Source organism: Equus caballus, chromosome 24, assembly GCF_041296265.1.
Source record: "Equus caballus isolate H_3958 breed thoroughbred chromosome 24, TB-T2T, whole genome shotgun sequence".
Classification (NCBI taxonomy): Eukaryota; Metazoa; Chordata; class Mammalia; order Perissodactyla; family Equidae; genus Equus; species Equus caballus.
Window position 1 is genome coordinate 48,495,332 of NC_091707.1, and position 19,275 is coordinate 48,514,606.

Sequence of the window (19,275 nt, forward strand, 5' to 3'; positions counted from 1 at the left end):
TGCCCGGGGCTGGGGGTGGGGACCGCAAAAGGGCCCAAGGGATCCTACTGGGATGACGGAAATATTCTAAAACTGATTTATGGGGATGTTCCCACAGCTTGGTAAATTTACTAAAAAAATCATTGAGTTGGACACTTGAAATGGGTGAATCACACACGATATGTAATAATGTGCCTCAATCAAGTTATCTGTTTTAGAAAAGGCAGGCTCCGCGTGTCCTGTGTTAGCGCTCTCCTAAGCTGCTTGGACTCCGCACTTGTGCCCTGACCCACAGGTGCTTTTGTCCCCATTTCACAGGTGGGGACAAACTCAGGGAGTGTTCAGGGATTCGAACCCTGGTCTCCTGACCCCGCGCCTGCCTCGTGCCCTTCCTCCGCACACAGCCTTCTCAAAGGCAGGATGTGATTCTCTCCCAGGTCCTGGGGGTCCTTGGTTGCCTCTAACTTCAACTCAAAGGGTTTCTTTGTTAGAATCAAATGTTTACTGGCACTCAACAGAAATAAAAGTAGGGTTAAACCAGGTCAGATAACTTGGAAATGGTGTTCAAGGCTACCTGAATTACTTCCCCTTAAACTATCCGACCTATAGGCATGTTTCCCCCTAAGAAACAGAAAAACCATAGGAGGTAACTTTTGAGAAAAAGGTATTGAGCAAGGCTTAATAAAAAGGGGAAAGCCTTCTGGACTCCTGCACAGACACTGCCGTGACTCAGCTGGTTTCCCAGCCGGTGTTAGGCGCTCTGACAGGCTGACTAATGCATCCCGGGACTTCCCAGTGCAGCCACTGTCCTGACACGGTCTGCCTGTGCTGCCTCCATCGCAGGCCCACTGTCAGCTAAATAAGGACAACCGGCGTGGAACAAGGCTAAGTACAATCGGCATGCTCCAGTGGCATCACTGGGGAGGGTCCACTTTCGAGCCAGGCAGGAGCTGAGAAGGGGTTCTCACGGTCTGCTCATCCGACGGATGTACACATACGGTCACGCGCCACCTAACAACGTTTCGGTCAGTGACAGACCGCACATACGATGGCGGTCCCGTAAGACTAGTGCCATAGAGCCTGGGTGTGTAGCAGGCTGCACCATCTAGGTTTGTGTAAGTGCACTCCATGAGGTTCACACAACGACAGAATCACCGTACAACATACTCTCAGAACGTGTCCCCCTATTAATGGACACATGACGGAGCATCACTTCCTGACGCCTGCCCCGAGCCCTGTGGAGGCGAGGCCCTGGCTCGGGGGCTTTGCGGGGCTGCTTCACTGAGCCCACCACCAGCCCTGCGTTTTCCAGAGGTGAATCAGAGGTTTAAAGCAAGACTGTGATTGTTCAAACTAACACAGCAGGTAAGCGGAGAGCGGGGGTCACCCGAGGCCATGCAAGGCCGAAGCCCACGTCCATCACGTGCTGCCCCGGCCGGTGCAGGCCAGCCAGCCTCTGCTGACCGCGCTCTCGCTCCCTCCGGCCCGCTCTGCCCTGCATCCTCATCCCTTCCCCCGTAACCTCTTTAAAAGCCTGTTTCTTTTTTTAAATATAAAAGTGATGCTTTGCAACAACATGGATTAACCTCAAAAACATTACGTTAAGTGAAGGAAGCCAGACTCAAAGAACTACATATTGTACAATTCCATTTATATGAAGTTTTTAGAGAAGGCCACACAACAGACATAGAAGGCAGAACTGCAGTTACATGGGGCTGGGCAGGAGCAGGGACTGACCACAAACGGACAGGAGGGAACTTTCCAGAAAGATGAAAGTGTCCTAAAACTGGACTGTGAAAATGGGTGCACAATGATATGAATTCACTAAAAATCACCAAACTATACAATTATAATAGGGGAATTGTATCACATGTAAACCTATGCTGTCTTTATTTTTTTATTTTTTTTTAAGATTTTATTTTTTCCTTTTCCTCCACAAAGCCCCCCGGTCCACAGTTGTATATTCTTCGTTGTGGGTCCTTCTAGTTGTGGTATGTGGGACGCTGCCTCAGCATGGTTTGATGAGCAGTGCCATGTCCGCGCCCAGGATTCGAACCGTTGAAACACTGAGCCGCCTGCAGCGGAGTGCGCGAACTTAACCACTCAGCCACGGGGCCAGCCCCTATGCTGTCTTTAAACAGTGGTAATTGCACACATTGTTACAATCTATAAAGCGGAAGGTGGTCTGTCCGAAGGTGGTCTCTGCCGACCCTCCATAATCACATATCCTTCTCCAGGAACGAGTTCCAGGCTTCTCCCTCTCTCTGCCTCCCTGCCTCCTCCCACCCAGGACACACATGCTCTGAGCGCTTCCCGGGGGGCAGGGGCGCTCCCTCCTCTCCACCACGACCCCCAGCTCCAGACCACAGAGCCCCGTCAGCCCTCTCACAGCTCCTCCCCCTCCGCCACTCTCCCACCACTCCTGTTCTCCTGCCAACACAACACCAAATGACACTCTCCTTGGGAGCCCACTGCCCAGCACTACCTCAAGCCCCTGCCCCAACCCCATTCTCCTAGTGATCTGGCCCACATCTGCCTCTCCTCCCAACTCCTGTCATCCTCAAAGTCCTCCTGATGGCCCGCGCGACAGTGAACTTTGCCTTCAATCTACTTCAACAATCACCTCCCTTCCTCTTGGCTTTAGATCTTCCTTCACACGCTCAAATCTCTCCATCCTCCAACCCCCATTCCTCCCCTAGTGACCTACTTCTTTTCCCTTCACAAACCTGTCACCATGCAGCTGTCACCATGTGCTGCCCGTACTTCGGGACCTCTCCCTCTCTCCTCCACTCACTGCTGGCCGGCTTCTGCTCCCACCATTGCAGGAATCTGCCCTCACAAGGAAGGCCTTACCGGCCCCACACTCAGGACACTGATGCAGATGGTCCCACCAGCATCACCTCTGACCCACCTCCCTCTCTGTCATCTGTTAATCCCAGCCCCAAACGGAAAACTGAGACATCCAATGCGGTCAAGACAAATCACGGTTTAAAGAACCATCGTAAAACACATAGCAGAACACTTAGCAACGATTCAACTGTGCCTGGTGTATTCATCTTCCCTAAACAAAAAAGAAATTTGCCATGAGTGCTGTGTTAATCCAAGGAAAACGAAAACCTCTATAAAAATGTATGTTTGAAAGTCTATATAGGTTCCACGAGGAAAGTTCTTTCAAATGCTCTTTTAATGATTAGCCTCCAAAATCAAGAAAGCAGATGTTGGCAGCTGGCTGGGAAGAGAACCAGGCCAGGTGGGATATGGGCAGAGGTCAGCCATAATTCAGCACAAGCGTTTTCCCTCTGCACAGCCTCAGGGCCATCACCCCCTCTGATTTCGGGACAAATATCTCAGTCCACGGCCACTGCCATGCCTCCCTTCACTCTATTTTGACACTGAGTATTTTACCCAGGGAACCTGGCAACACTTTTTTTAAAAAAGGTTTTCTGGGAGCAAAGGGTAATTGGCTATCCATACTTAATAATGTTTAACCAATATTTTTTTAAAGTTGGTTGTATAAAACCCAGGGTGGCTGGCGAATCAGCCTGTTCTCTATCGGTGATCTGCACTCACTACCCCATCTTTCTAACTCGTGGAGAGAGAGGGAGGAGAAAGCTCAGAGCTGAGCAGTTGCCGACCTGGGTGCTCCTCCGTAAGCGGGTCAGGTCCATGGTTAAGTATTCAAAGCAAGAGGGACCATTTTGCCACGACAAGAACTTTTTAAACAAGCCAAATTTCCTATTCGGCTAACACACAAAAACCATGTGAGAAATAAGTCATTCAGTAATCACCAAGTTGAGAGCTGGTAGGGAGTTCATTTAAACCAACCCCATATTTAACATACAAAAACTGACTTCCCAGGAGGGAACCATACTCGAGGCAGCACTGCCAGACCATCGGGAGCACAGACCCTGGGCCGCGCTGTCCCATACGGCAGCCACTGGCCACACGTGGCGACTGAGCACTTCAAATGTGGCCAGTCCGAGCTGAAGGCACCATGGATATAAATGCACACTGGACTTCAAGGACTTGGTACAAAGAAATAGTATTCATTATTAACTTTTTATATTGATTACAAGTGAAATGATAATAGTCTGGATAGATTGGGTTAAATTCGATACACATATATTAAAGTTTATTTCACCTGTTTCTTTTTACTATTTAAAATCAGGGCTACTAGAAAATTCACCATGACACATGTGGCTGTCCTCCTGGACAGTGCTGTTCCAGAACTAGTCGGCCTGGGTTTGAATCCCCACTTGACCACTTGGCCATTGGTGCCATGGTGGGTGAACGGCTCATCCTTTCTATTCCTCAGTCCACTCATTCATAAAGAGGGAGTAAGAACCAGACCTACTGCCTGTAACCCCACCACAGGGGTTACAGGAGTAACGGGCTCTTAGAAGAGAGCCCACCACATACCGTCAGAGTCTATGCATCCTGCTTCCGGGAATTAAAAGATTAAACAACTTTTTAAATAACAGCTTGATTGAGATATAATTCACATACCATCAAAGTCAGCCTTTTAAAATATACAACCTAGGGGCTGGCCCCGTGGCCGAGTGGTTAAGTTCGCGCGCTCCACTTCAGGCGGCCCAGTGTTTCGTTGGTTCGAATCCTGGGCACGGACATGGCACTGCTCATCAAACCACGCTGAGGCGGCATCCCACATGCCACAACTAGAAGGACCCACAACGAAGAATATACAACTATGTACTGGGGGGCTTTTGGGAGAAAAAGGAAAAAATAAAATCTTTAAAATATACAACTTAGCGGTTTCCAGTATATTCACAGTCATGCAACCATCACCACTATCTAATTCCAGAACATTTTCATCACCTCAAAAAGAGACCTCATACCCATTAGTAGTCATTCTCCATTCTCCCCTCCACCAAGGCCTTGGCCAACTCCTAATCTGCTTTCTGTCTCTGTGTATTTCCCTATTCTAGACATTTCTGAGAAATGAAATCCTACAGTATGTGGTCCTTAGTGGACTGGCTTCTTTCACTCAGCATCTTTTTAAGGTTCGTCCATATTGAAGCACATATCAGTACTTTACTCCTTTTTATGGCCTAATAATATTCCATCATATGGACATACCACATTTTGTTTACCCATTCATCAGTTGATGGACATTTGGCTTGTTTCCACTTTCTGGCCATTATGAATAATGCTGCTGTGATCATTCGAGTATGAGTTTTTGTGTGAACACGTGTTCACTTCTCTTGGGTCCACACCTAGGGGTGGAACGGCTGGGTCACAGGGCAGTGCTGGTTCACCTTTGGAGGAACTCCCAGGCTGTTTCCCACAGCAGCTGCACCAGTTACTTCCCCACCAGGAGGCTGCACTTTCCACGTGTTTATGGACGTGGGCTCTTTCCTCTCTGTCTGCCAGGCTGATCTGGTGTGAATGCCAGGGAAGAAGGGAGGAGGCTGTGAGGGGGGAGCCGAAGGGCAGAGGTGTGGAGGGCAAAGAGGCTCGTGATGCTCTTACCAGAGCCCCGGCCTCAGCCCCGTCTGCACCTCCACTTGCCATGCGGCCTCGGGCGTCACCTCCTCCGTTTTAGTCTCAGTTTCCTTATCTACAAAATGCAGCCTTAGACCAGCGGGTCTCAACTAGAGACATTTGGCAAAGGCAGGAGACATTTGTGTTGTTACAGGAGAGGGTGATGCTCCTGGTATCTAGTGGGTGAGGCCCAGGGTGCTACTAACCATCCTACAATATGCGGGACAGCCCCCCACAGCAAAGCATTACCTGCCCCCGAATGTCGACAGTGCCAAGGCGGAGAAACCCTGCCTTAGATTGAGATGCATTTTGAGGAAATGCCAAACTGTTTTCCAAAATAGCTGTACCATTTTCTAATGCCCCCAGCAACGTATAAGGCTTCCCATTTCTCCACATCTTTGCCAACACACATTTCGTCAGCCTAATAGGAGTGTAAATGGCTTTTTAAAAAGTCTGTTCTATTACCGCTGTCCAGGATTGTTTACAGAATGACAGTGTCATAAAGAAAAAGATGAGTCATTTTCTTACCTGGTGCCTATAATTAGACCAGCCATTTGAACCCGCGACAATCACCACCCAGTGCTTGCCTCCATCCTCAGGGTCGTCCATGGGAAGAGCACCAACTCCCAGGACCAAGCTGAGTAACACAGCTACTTCCCAGATCATTCTGCACCTTGGAGGTCTACCCTGGAAATCTGGGAAGAAAAAAGCAGTCAAGCGAAAAAGAAATGACAAGAACAGAAGAATACTGTTGGCTCCTAAAAAATATCAGAGTAACTGGATCAAAAAGACAAGACCAGGGGCTGGCCGAGTGGCGCAGCGGTTAAATGCGCATGTTCCGCTTCGGCGGACCAGGGTTTGCCGGTTCGGATCCCGGGTGCGGACATGGCACCGCATGGCATGCCATGCTGCGGTAGGCGTCCCACGTATAAAGTAGAGGAAGATTGGCATGGATGTTAGCTCAGGGCCAGTCTTCCTCAGCAAAAAGAGGAGGATTGGCAGCAGATGTTAGCTCAGGGCTAATCTTCCTCAAAAAAAATAAATTAAATTAAATTAAAAAATTAAAAAAGTTGTGTCTCTTCTTTAAAAAAAAAAAGACAAGACCACATAGTCACCAGACAGAACATGTAGAGGATAAAACTGATGACAGAGTAAAAGTTTATTTTTAGCTCTGCTGTCCCTTTCCCCAGGTGAAGGGGGCTGCCCGGATCTCCCAACCGTCACTACAGGTTGAAGTCATGAATATAAACCAAAGAAGATCAAGAAAGCTACTTGGGCAACCTTTTAGAGTTTTTGTCACAACTTGGAATACAGCAGGTAAAACTCATCAAGAAAATTCATCGTAGGGGCCGGCCCCGTGGCCAAGTGGTTAAGTTCATACGCTCTGCTGCAGGTGACCCAGTGTTTCGTCAGTTTGAATCCTGGGCACTGACAGGGCACCGCTCATCAAGCCATGGTGAGGTGGTGTCCCACATGCCACAACTAGAAGGACCCACAACTAAGAATATACAGCTATGTACCGGGGGGCTTTGGGGAGAAAAAGGAAAAAATAAAATCTTTAAAAAAAAAAAAAAGAAAATTCATCATGTTGGAAAAACGTCTACCACATACTATGAACCGTTTATAAGAAAAAAATATACATGTAATATGCGCATAAAAAAATGTGGAAAGCAGACATGAAAGTTAATAGTAGTTATTGTCGGGTGGTAGACGGAATTAAGGATAATTTTCTGCTTCCTAGTCATCTCTTTTTACTACAATTCATGTATATTATTTATACAATAAAGTTTGTAAAATTTTAAAAAGTGTGAAATTTAATATACATTTAATGTAAACATTGAGGGGTAATTTATAAGTTTGTGATAAGCTATAGTCAAAATCTTTGTATAACACAATCTATTTACATGTATTCTGTACAACAGGCAGGGCAAATTTTTTTTTTAATTATTTTATGGAGGTCATATTGGTTTATAGCATTGTGTAATTTCAGGTGTACATCATTATGTACCAGTTTCTGTATAGACTGCATCGTGCTCACCACCAATAGTCTAGCTTTTATCCGTCACCATACACATGTGCCCCTTTACCCCTTTTGCCCTCCCCCCACCCCCTTCCCCTCTGGTAACCACTAGTCTGTTCTCCTTGTCCATGGGTTTGTTTATCTTCCACACGAGTGACATCATACGGTGTTTGTCTTTCTCTGTCTGGCTTATTTCACTTAACATAATATCAGGGCAAATATTTTAACCCTTGTTTTACAGAAGGGGAGGCTGAAGCAAGAGAGAAGTGATGGCCCAACATCCGCGGACAGTCAGCTCTGGCCAGAGACCAGACCCCATGCCTTCGGAATTCCTGTGCAGTCTTTCGGAGACACGGTTCTGAGTCTCAAGGCTTTACTCTTAACGAAGTACGTGTCCAATTTTATACTCCGTTGCCAAAACTTTACATAAAGTTGTAAGGCACAAAAGGCAGGACTTAGGCTGAGTCCTAGCCATTTTGCATACTCAGATCAGACCCGGCCCTGTGTCCTGAATACGTTATTTTTAAAAAAACAAATAAAAAACACAATCTTCCTGTGACAGAGCCAGGCCTGTCACTCTGAGATAAGAGGGAAAACAGTCTTTGAGACGTAGGGACTCACAGCAGAACAAAGTCTACGAGGCCGCCTCCGCCTCACGCCATTTGGCAAAAGAGTGCACATTCACTCATCTGCCTATTCATTCACTCATTCAACCACCTGTCCGGAGTCTCCTGAACACCTGCCCTGCCAGACAACCAGCCGGGTGCTGGGAAGGCAGCAGGGAGAGCACAAAGGCTCTGGCCTCACGGAGCACACAGCCAGCTAAGCCACGAACCCCCGCTAAACCGAGGAACCCACACTTAGCATGCTGTGTCTGACACCGCACTAAAACTCAAAATGACGGATTTTCTCCCCTAAGTGAAGAAACAGGAAGCCCTGAGTCTGGTAGAGTTTAGAAAACTGAGAGCGCCTTGGGCCAGCACTTCTCCAACTTGACCATGCGCCCAGGTCACCTGGGGTCTTGTTCACATGCAGATTCTGATTCAGTAGACCTGGCAGGGCCTGAGACTCTGCATTTCTAGCAAATTCTGGGGGCCGCCCAGGACTACACTTTGATGCCACAGGCCTCTTCAGGAACCCTGGCAGGCTCTCGTCGCCTCTGCCCCACAGCCCGGCATTCACACACTGCTCTAAGCCCCCTGGACGTCAACTCCCAAGAACTCAGTTCTTAATCTGTAAGAATTAAGCATGTAAAGTGGTACTAGATGCAGGTTTCTTTCGCTCCACCACAAGGTCCACGGATGCTGGGGTAACTGCAGTAGGAGGACCCAGATTTGTTCTTATGATTATCCCGAAACAGCCAAGGTTTTTGTTTGTTTATTATTTTTTAGTATGGTGCCTAACACAAGAGGTCAGGGCACAGAGGAGGGCAGTGGACTGCCCAGGCGGCCCCATGCCAGATGCCGCTGGTCTGTTAATGTGTCAATGTACACCTGAGGGGCCCTCCCTAATCTGCTCGACCTCACCAGGGCTCCCTGTGGGGCTGGGAGGTAACAATCAAAGGTGCAATTATACAAAGGTATGAACAAATGACAGTGAAGGCAGGCAAGAGAGAGCCAACGAACAAAACCGCCTCTGTCCCCAGAGGTCTCCAGTAGCACCCACACAGCAGGTGTGACAGCACTACTGAGGCGAACCAACCAGCAGCTCTTACCCATGTTGAGCTCAGCCACGCAGCCTTCTGGCCACAACCAAGGCCCTGGAAGCCTTCCCCTAGTTTGGGGTGGGCAAGCTTCTTCTGTGAAGGGCTGGACAGTAAATATTTTCAGCTTTGCAGGTCATGCCATCTCCCTGACAACTATTCAACTCTCCTATTGTATCACGAAAGCAGCCAGAGACAATGTGCAAACACCGACAGACACACCTATGTTCCAAAAAACTTAAACAGGTGATGTCTGGCCCACCCTAGGGAGCGAGAATGTACCCTCCGACCACATGACAGGTGCAGCCTGGCTGGCTTTCATCATTTTCCATCGACAATCATTAAACAGGCTCTCTGGTTTGCACATCAGTTTCTTCTGAGTCTGGTTCATGCGCCTTAATTCTGAAGAGGCTCATTTCTCTGGAGGCACTGGTGTCTGACTTTTTCCCTTCATATTTAGGGGCAAATAAATAAAATACTAGAGTCAAAGGATTGGCTGGTGAACGATAGAATGGACACCACCAGCTTAAATGCCTAAATTAGCAAACAACACAGCAGGTACTAAAAAGAACACATCACCAGTACAAAAATCCAAATCTCTTACAGCAGCACAGGAGGCCCTGTAAGATGGACCTCTATTCTCATCGCTGTGAAATCCACCACCCACGGGAAGCCTCCCGCTCCAACCAGGCTCCAGGACTCCAGGTCCAAACTCGTGGCTCCTTCCAGGCCTTCACCGCGCTGTTTTCCAGGCGAGATGCTCTTCTCCTCCATCTCACCAGCTACTGCCCATCCCTAAATGCCATTCAAGCGTCCCCTCCTCTGCAAAGTTCTACCTCTTCCCATAAGTCAGGGTCAGATGCTGCCCCTGTGCAAACCTGTACCCCAGCCCCGTAACACCGGAATGGTTCCCTACAGCCCGCCCCTCCCCTTACCCGAAATCACCCGGCTCCAAGAGCTTAGTAAGGCTCAGCGAATGTTTGCTAACGAATGCAGCCCGACAGTAAAGAAAGATGCGCGACTCCGCTCACTACACACCACAGGGCTAGTCTCAAACCCTGGGCATTTATTTTCATCCATAAAACGAAGCACGTGACACAAAGTTCCTTCTTCCAGCTGCCAGATTCTGCAATTCTCGGCAAAGAAGAACCCCTGTAGGTATAACCCCAACTCTTAAAAGTTAGGGGCAGGGGACCAAATCCAGCTAACTTTCACTTCCATGGGTGATGCGAGTCATCCCGTAATTCCCACCAGCTCCAGCCTCTGAGAACTAGAGCTTCCTTGACTCACTTCTCAAAATGTTTTTATATGCTTCGGTATTTTTGTTGTCGTTAACAGCCCGTCTACGGGGAACTGGCTGGAAACGAGTGCGATCCTCCGCATTAAAAGCATCAAGCCTAACCGGTTAACAGACTGAAGATCGGAACCCGCCCCAGAGCCCGGCTATGGGACCTTAGCAAACGCCCTCTCCTCTCTGGCCGGTCCCTCTCTCCGCTTGGAGGAGGAGCCTGGGCTTCCGGTCAGAGCAAGCGCCACAAAAGAGAGCCCTCACCCACGCCCACAGGATGGCCGGCTGAGAGGTGGCAGGGTTTCCCTCGGGATTCTCTCCTTCGCACGGTGAGAATCGGATTACTCAGGGCAGGGGGAACTGAAAGTCCCGGCCACGAGGCCAAGAGCTGCAGGGACGGGAGGCCCTGGCCCCGGACGTGGGGTCCGGCCCGGATCCCCCGCTGGGGCTCGCGGTTACCTGCGGCGGGAGACCGCGGAGGCGGCGGCGGCAGGACCGTGGGAATTCCTCGCGGCGCGCAGCCTCAGACGGGACTCCTCCGACGTCGGCCCTGCAGTGATTGCGGCGCAGCGCTCTCGCTCGCGGTTTTGAGGGCTCACTGCGCCGCGGTGATTGGTGGAGCTTCGGGGCGGGGCGTCTGCGAAAGCCAATGGGAGGCGGGGGCGAGGTCGTAGCACCAGAAGGACTACAAGTCCCAGCGTGCACCGGCCGGGGCTTCTGGGCCCAATAGCTCCTGGAGTCTGGGGAGCAGACTGTGCAATGAGCTGGGAGGGGTACCAGATTGCGTGGTGACTGGAGACGCAGTGATTCCGGAAGTGTCCACCGATGGATCAAAACCAGCGTGCAGAGCGCTTTAACCCATTGGTTTCCAAACTTGTCCGCACATTGGAACCACCTAGGGAAGCTTCAGAAATACTGATGCCTCTCACCCCAGAGATTGTTCTGAGGTCATTGGTCTTCAGGTGGCCCGGGTTTGGAATCTTTAAAGACATCCAGGTGATTCCAGGGTGCAGACCATTTAATCCTCGTCGCAACCCTATGAGAGATAGGCACTGTTATTGTCACGCCAGCTCTACAGATAGAGCAACTGAAAGAGGTTATGGCAGGAAGGTTAAGGTTATTGTCTGAAGGTCACATACCTCTAAAGTGGCAGAGCCAGAAACCAGACCAGGCAGTCTAGTTCCAGAATCTCGTGCTTTTAATCCCTAGGCAATGCTACTTCTCAAATGTTGGGTATTATTATCTCACAGGGAACTGGAGAGAAAAATGAAATACTATACATACGAGTGTCATGTGATGGAGCAGATAAGTTGAATTGAATGGAATTGATGTGTGGGAATAAGTATAACCCTGCCCAAGGACATCAAGCTCAAGATCTCGGACCACATTCATGAGTTGTCTCATTTGATCTTCTTTTAGACTCTTTTTTTATGGTAAGCCGTGGGTCAGCATACTGCCCTGGGCCTGCTGCCTATTTTTGTAAGTAAAGGCCTATGACAACACAGCCGCACCCATTGGTTTAGGTGTTATCTCTGGCCATTTTTGCAAACAAGGCAGAGTTGAACGGTTATGGGAGAGACTGTATGGCCCACAAAATCGAAAATATTACCGTCTGACCATTTACAGAAAATGTTTGCTAACCCTGAGTTAAGTACTTGACCCATGATCACAGCTGGGAAGTGACCATGGGCTTCAAGCCCAGGTCTGCCCAAGTACGAAGCCAATATTCTCACGACCACTCGGCTTTCACAGTCTTCCTCAGTGGGGAGCATTAGTTCATTCAACCATTTATTCAACACATTTAGTGGATGTGCCTTATGTACCAGGTGCAGCTGAGCATTGAAAGAAATAGGACTCTGTTCCATCCCCTTGGGAATTCACCGTCTAGTAAGAGAGGCAGAGTGTGTCCTTAATCACTCCCTCAGTTCACTCAGATAAATGGCGGCCTTTGGCTGGTTAGGCTTCCACGGTTGAAGTGGGATGAAAGTGTTGGCCTGATATCAGGCATGTTTGGGTAAACAGAGGGCCGGGGATGCCCCCTTAGTCTCCCTCAGCAACAGTGCGGGCTGTGAGCTCTGAGTGTGGGACAAGGGAGGGTGGCAGAAAGTTGAGGGCCGATGTGGGGTTTGACGTGGTGACGATCAGACGAGCCTCAGAAGAGGCTGCAAGGTGGCTGACCTGGGCCAGCCACAAGGAGGTGCCTGGGATGGGAGCGGCCTGGAGTGGGAACTGGGTGCACATGGTGGGCCCTGCCGCCAAGTTGCCTGGATTGAAATCCCAACTCTACCACTTATAAGCTGTGTGACCTGAGCAAGTTACTTAGCTTCTCAGCACCTGGGTTTCCTCAACCGTAAAATGGAAAGAACAGCACTACTTCATAAGACCTCTCTGAAAATGAAATTTGTTAACACAGTGCTTAATATCAAGTAAGCGCCCCATAAATATTAGCACCCCCTGGGTTAAAAGGACACCTTTGGCTGCTGGGCTATAAATTTAGAATCCCAGTGAAGAAACGAAGGTGGGGATCTGTGACCTTGGGCACTGCCTGTGCTCCTGGTACCCACTCGTGAAGGGCAGCATGGTGTGAGAAGTGCTGTACCAATGGGAAGCGCCAGGAGCAGAAAGGTAGGCACTGAAACAACCTCAGGATGGCAGGACTGCACAGGAGGCAGGAAGGCTCCCTCTGGGCCTGTAGGCATGGGGATCTCCCCATCAAATGGCTCCAGCAGAATTCTCACAGGTCACGGTGTGGGACTCTTGCTATCATACCATGTAATCATAGGTTAGTGAGGCTCATGCCAGATGGGGATAAGTGATAGCACAAGAATGTAGCAGATAACTCAGTCTCCAGAGATAAGAACACTGAGGAGCCATTTCAGATTGGGAGTCTTTTTTTTAATCTACAAGTGGGAGATTAAGTGAGAGATTAAGATTTTAAAGCAACAAGAATTGGAGAAAGAGTGAAAGAAATAGGGTAGGTTTAGAGCAGGGTTTCTCAACCTCAGTTCCACTGACATTTGGGGCCAGGTAATTCTTCCTTCAGCGGGGCGGGGGGCTGTCCTCTGTGTTGCAGAATGTTTAGCAGCATCCCTGGCCACTAACCATCTGATGCCAGTAGCACCCCTCTCCCAAGTCATAACAGCCAAAAATGTCTCCAGACATTGCCAAAAGAAGTCTTGGGAAGGGGGTGCAAAATCTGCGCCCCCTACACCATGTTGGGAATCTGTGGTTTAGAGAGAGAGAGAGCTGAACACATCATTCATTCATTCTGTTTGATGTGATGGTTGAAGGCATGGACTCTGGATCCAGACTGCCTGGGTTTCGATTCCATCTCTGCCACTTCCTGGCTGTGTGACCCTGGACAATCACCTCACCTCTCTGTGCTTCATAGGCTTGTTGTAAAGATCAAATGAACTAATTCATGTAATGAAAAAACTTAGACCAGAGCCCAGCCAAGTGTCAGCTATTTACTGAGTGCATGATGAGTGCCGGGTCCCTGCCGTCAATTCTCCCCACCACAGACAGACTGAACTTGTTTTTAAGCATAAATATTTCAATGCATAGAAGTATAACACACATAGAGAAAAATGCACAAATTATAAATGTGCAGCTCAATAAATTTCCACCAAGTAAACACATCCATGTAACCAGCACCCAAATAAAAAACCGAGCCTGGCCAGCACCCCAGAAGCCCCCCTGGGGCCTCCTTCAGATGATCTTTTTTTTTTTTTTTTAATGTCCATACCCTCCCCTCCCTGGGCATTTAATTATGCTGTTTCCTCTGGCCCCCGACTCCCTTTATTTTTATTCTGACCAAGAACTACTTATTCTTTTTTTCCCCTTTCTTTTCAATTTATTTTTTAATTGCAGTAAAATATATGTAACATGAAATTTGCCATTTTAACCACTTTTACATGTACAGTTCAGTGGCATTAATTATAGTCACATTGTTGTGCAGCTATCATCACTATTTCCAAAACTTTTCTTCGTGATTTCCAGCTCGAAAAACGTGCCATCCCTCACAGAATAAACTCCTACCCAGGCCACATCACCTGACTCCTGCCCATCTGCATGACCTCGTTTCCTGCCACATGACTCCCTCCACTCCAGCCCCATGGCCTTCTTGCCTTTGCATTCTCAGTCCCTCTTGCTGGACTTCCCTTCCCCTTCCGGTCACACAGTTGGCTCCTCCGCAGAGAGGCGGTCCTGGGCCAGCCGACCGAAAATAGCACACAAATTCCATCCCTCTCTAGTTTTCTCCCTGGATTTGCTTTCTCCCTTCATGCATTTGCTAGTTAATTTCCTGGCTCTCCACTGAAATATAAGGGCAGGGGCCAGTCTATTTCATTTATTTCTATACCCCCAGTGCCGAAAACAGTAGCTGTCCTACAGTAGGGGCTCAGTAAGTAAATATCAATAGAATTATAAATGGCGTGATAAAGTGAAGTGCGTTTGCTGTGCTCCTGTACACACGGGAGGCACCATCTCTTCTGGTCAATCCTTAAGCATTCATTTAACTCTGTAGTAGGCGGTATTCTAAGAATGGCCCCCAATAACTCTCACTCGTGTGTAATCTCTTCCTCTTTCAGTGTGGATGAAACCTCTGAATATGATGAAGTACCACTCCCGTGATTATGTTATGTGACACGGCAAAAAGAAGATTATCTGGGCAGATGAGCCTACTCTAACTGCATGAGCCCTTTAAAATTAAGCACAATTTTCTCTGGTTGGTGGTAGAGAGTCATTGCTGGTTTGAAGATGGACGGGCCACAGAGATGCAGGCAGCCGTAAGGAAGTAAGAAAGTTCTCCAGCTGATAGCCAGCAAGGAAATGGGGCCCTCAGTCCTACAACCACAAATAATGGAATTCTGCCACCCACCTGAATGAGCATAGAAGGATTCTTCCCAGAGTCCCCAAATGAGAGCCCGGATGGGCCACCACCTTGATTTCAGTCTGTCACACCCTAAGCACAGAACCTAGTTGAGTTCACCAGGAATTCTCACCAACAGAACGCATAATCAAGGCCTGTTTTTTCACGCTGGTGAATTTCTGGTAATTTGTTACACAGCAGTAGGAGATAAATACACATTCCTCCTGTGCCCTCAGCAGTGTGCCCACAGGGCTAGAGGGTTCCAAAGAGGCTTACGGTGGAGTTGGATGAACACAAAGCTGATGAGATCTGGCTCCAGGTTGGACCTGCACTTCATCGTCACTGGGAGAGGAGCCTTCTGGGGACTGCATTTCCCTGGGTCTCATATCCCATCACAAGCCCCAGCCAGCTCCAGGCCACCCTGACCCATTAGCCTCACTAAGTCCCCTCCTCAGACACTGCCCGCATTTCCTACCACACTCAGGCAAGTGCCCCAACCATTCGAAAAGTAAAATGCAGAATGGGATTAAGCATTGTGCTCTCGTAGGAACAGCCTTGAAGTTCATACTGAGCCTTTTTATATTTGCTCAGTATCTGCCTTTGGAACAGATGCTGCCCCCTGCTCACCACAGTCCATGTTTTCCCCTTCTCCTGGACACACCTCTAGACTACATTTCCCAGCCTCCCTTGCAGTCAGCTGTGACCACGTGACTGAGTTCTAGCCAATAAAATGAAAACATAACCAAGGTGAGGGGAACCACTTTAGGCTCAGCCTGCAAAAACCTCTCACTGTCCCCCTATGCTCTTTCCCCTAAGATGGCCCTAGAAGCCATGTGTTGAAGTTGGCATAACTTCCTCCATCTTGAGTCTCTGAATGAGTATTTGAAGAACATGTTCACCCACCCAGGACTGTTACATGAGCAAGAAATAAACTTCTGTTGTGTTTGAGCCATTACATATTTGGGGATCACTTGCTATAGTAGTTAGCCTACCCCTGTGGTTCTCAAAGCATGGTTCCTGGACCAGCAGCATGAGTGTCGCCTGGGGTCTTGTTAGAAATGCAAATTCCTGGGACCCATCCCATATCTACTGTGGTAGACAGAATATTAGCCCCCAAAGATGTCCATGTCCTAATCACCAAAACGTGTGAACATGTCACCTTACATGGAAAAATGGCCTTTGCAGATGTGATGAAGTTACAGATCTTGAGATGGCGAGGTTACCTGGATTACCCAGGTAGACCTGATGTACTAACAAGGGTCTTTCTAAGAGGGAGGCAGGAGAATCAGGTTGAGAGGAAATGTGATGAGAGAAGCAAGGCTGGAGTGATGTGCTGTCAAGATGAAGGAAGAAGGCACTGGCCAAGGAATGCAGGCAGCCTGTGGAACCTGGAAAAGGCAAGGAAATGGATTCTTTGCTGAGGCTTCCAGAAGGAACATGGCTCTGCTGTCACCTTGACTTTAACCCCGTAAGACTCACTTTTCAAACCTCCAGAACTGTAAGATAATACATTTCCACGGTTTTAAATGGCTAAGTTTGTGATAATTTGTTGCAGGAGCAACAGGAAACTAATACACCTACTAAATCAGGAATTCTGGGGATGGGACCCAGAAATCTGTTTTCAAAGCTCTCCAGTGGATTCTGTCGCACACAAGTTTAAGAACCACTGACCTAGCCAAACTAATACAATCATTTACAGCATTCCCTTTTGGGGATTCTAACTCTTATTTTATAGATAGACAAGTGAAGCAATTTGCCTTAAATCTTTGAGCTAATGTATGGGAGAGAAAGAGAGAGAATGGAAACTCAGGTCACCAAATGCCAGCCCAGCGGACGGCATCTCTGGCGCAAGCTTTGGTCTTTGTGTCAGACTGATCTGGGTTTGATTCTTGGTTCCAGAACTTATCAGCTGGGTGTTCTTGTCCATGAAATGGAAATAAGAATCAACTTTGAAAAACTGCGGGAAGACAAAGGCACATAGAAGATAACCATTGTTCATTTTCTTCTTCATTCACACCCCATTGCACTTTCTAGATTAGTCTTTCACTATCTGGCAAACTGTCCTCTGCACAGCAGCCAGACCGCTTACATTTTTAGATCTTACACTTTTAGAAGACTGCCTCTCTGCCCTGACCAAACCTTATCATTGCCTGTGAGGCTCCCCGTGACCTGGCTCCCAGCTTCCCCTCTGACCTTATCTCCCGCTACCTGCCCCCTGGCTCCCTCCCCGCAGGCCTCACTGGCCTCTTAGTGACATTCAAACACGCCAAGCTCTTTCCTACCTCAGAACCCTTCCACTGGCTTTTCCTCTGCCTGAAAGGCTCTTCCCACCAGATTCCCAAGACTTATTTATTTATTTGTATTGCGAAATGTAGCAAGGCACAGAAAAGTGCTTAAAAACATGTATACATAGTTGAATGAATAATTATAAAACAAAATCACCCATGTACCCACCATTCAGGTCAAGAAATAAAACATCACTCGCACCTCAGTAGTCCCCCATGTGCCCCAACCTGGTCACAATTCCTTCCCCACCTCCCAGAAGCTGACCCCTGTCATCACAATCATTATTTCTTTGCATTTCTTTATACGTTTGGCACCTAAGTTTATATCTTGAAACAATATAGTTTGATTTCAACTGTTTTTGCACTTTACACAGTTGGGATGATGCTGTTCTTTTATGCTTGCTTCTTTTAACAAACGTTATGTAGATGACAGCCTTCTGTGTGACCGCTCATAAAAGTACTTCATTCATTTTCATTGCATCATCTTATGTTTTCTGGTTAGATCACAATTTACCTTTCTATTGCTAATGGACATTTGGGTTAATTCCAGGTTTGGAGCGATGCTGATATGAATCTTATTATTCACGTATCCTGATGCACACATGCATGAGTTTCTCTTGGGTAAATGCCTACGAATACAATGACGACCTCACAGAATAAATGACATTTCCAACTTTTCTTTACAATGCCAAACCAGTTTCCAAATGGATTGGCCCGCTTTACATTCCTACCAGCCATGTGTGTGAGTCTCCCTTTCTCCACAACCTCACCAACACTTAGTATTGTCAGACATTTTACCTGTTGCCAGTGTGATAGCTTTATAATGGCATCTCCTGTGGGGTCTTTAATCCACTTGAAATTGATTTTTGTTTATTGAATGAGGTATTTCCTCACTTCATTTGGTCTCTACTCAAATGTCATTTTCTCAGAGAGGGTTCCTCAAATAATAATTAAAAAGACACCCCTCTCCCAGGGCCCCATCTGTCACCCTCTATCCTTTTACCTGGTTTTCTTTTTCTTAACTTCCAACATTGTATTCTATATTTATTTCTCTTATGACATTGTAGTTTATATTTATTTAGTTGAGTTATTTTTATTTTCTTAACAGACACCTGCTGTGGTCTACATATTCTTTTAATCCTCAAAAAACCCCATGAAGAGCAGCCCTGTGTGGGAGGCACTGTTAATAGCCCATTTTATAGATGAAGACACTGAGCCCAGAGAGGTTAAGTAACAGGCTTAAGATCACACAACTAAGTGGCAGAGCCAGGCGATAGCGCGGGAGTCTGCTATGTATTTATTGTATGGTTCTCCAGCAGAATGTGAGCTCCCAAAGGACAAAAGCTGTGTCTGTTTTGTTTACCTTGGTACCTCTGGTGCTCAGAACATGCCTGGTAAACAGGAAGTACTCAATAGGTGCTTGTTGAATAGCCTTGGAAAAGCTCAGCTCTACATTCTGTGTAAGAGCTGGATGTGGTGTCGGACTGCGACCTGCGGAGCTGTATGGGGAGATTATTAAACCTGGTTTTATGTCATTCCCTTGCAAATCATACTGCCTTACAGTGTTTCCCCAACGAAGGCTAAGCGAGGCTGCTCAACACTATTGATGTTTTAGGCCAGGTAATTCTT

The 19,275-nt window shown here is 47.8% G+C and overlaps 1 protein-coding gene and 1 long non-coding RNA gene across 5 annotated transcripts in view; one reads left to right on the top strand and one right to left on the bottom strand.

The window, feature by feature from the left end:
- Positions 1–11,108, bottom strand: part of LGMN (legumain) — a 27,594-nt gene extending 16,486 nt beyond the window's left edge. For 2 of the 4 annotated variants that reach the window (XR_011432113.1, XM_001497437.7), the window contains exons 1-2: positions 10,951–11,108; positions 6,010–6,176 (exon numbers count right to left, since the gene is read on the bottom strand). Coding sequence is in view for 2 of the 4 variants with exons in the window: in XM_001497437.7 (XP_001497487.2) it covers positions 6,010–6,147 (138 nt within the window). In the remaining 2 variants the exon portion in view is untranslated. The remainder of the gene's footprint in view (positions 1–6,009; positions 6,177–10,950) is intronic. The other 2 variants (XR_011432114.1, XM_005605410.4) reach the window with 2 other exon arrangements.
- On the top strand, positions 10,711–18,121 carry LOC111770389 (uncharacterized). The gene is made up of 2 exons (XR_002803648.2): positions 10,711–10,820; positions 15,081–18,121. It is a non-coding gene; the product is annotated as an uncharacterized lncRNA (long non-coding RNA).
- The last annotated feature ends 1,154 nt before the right edge of the window (positions 18,122–19,275 follow it).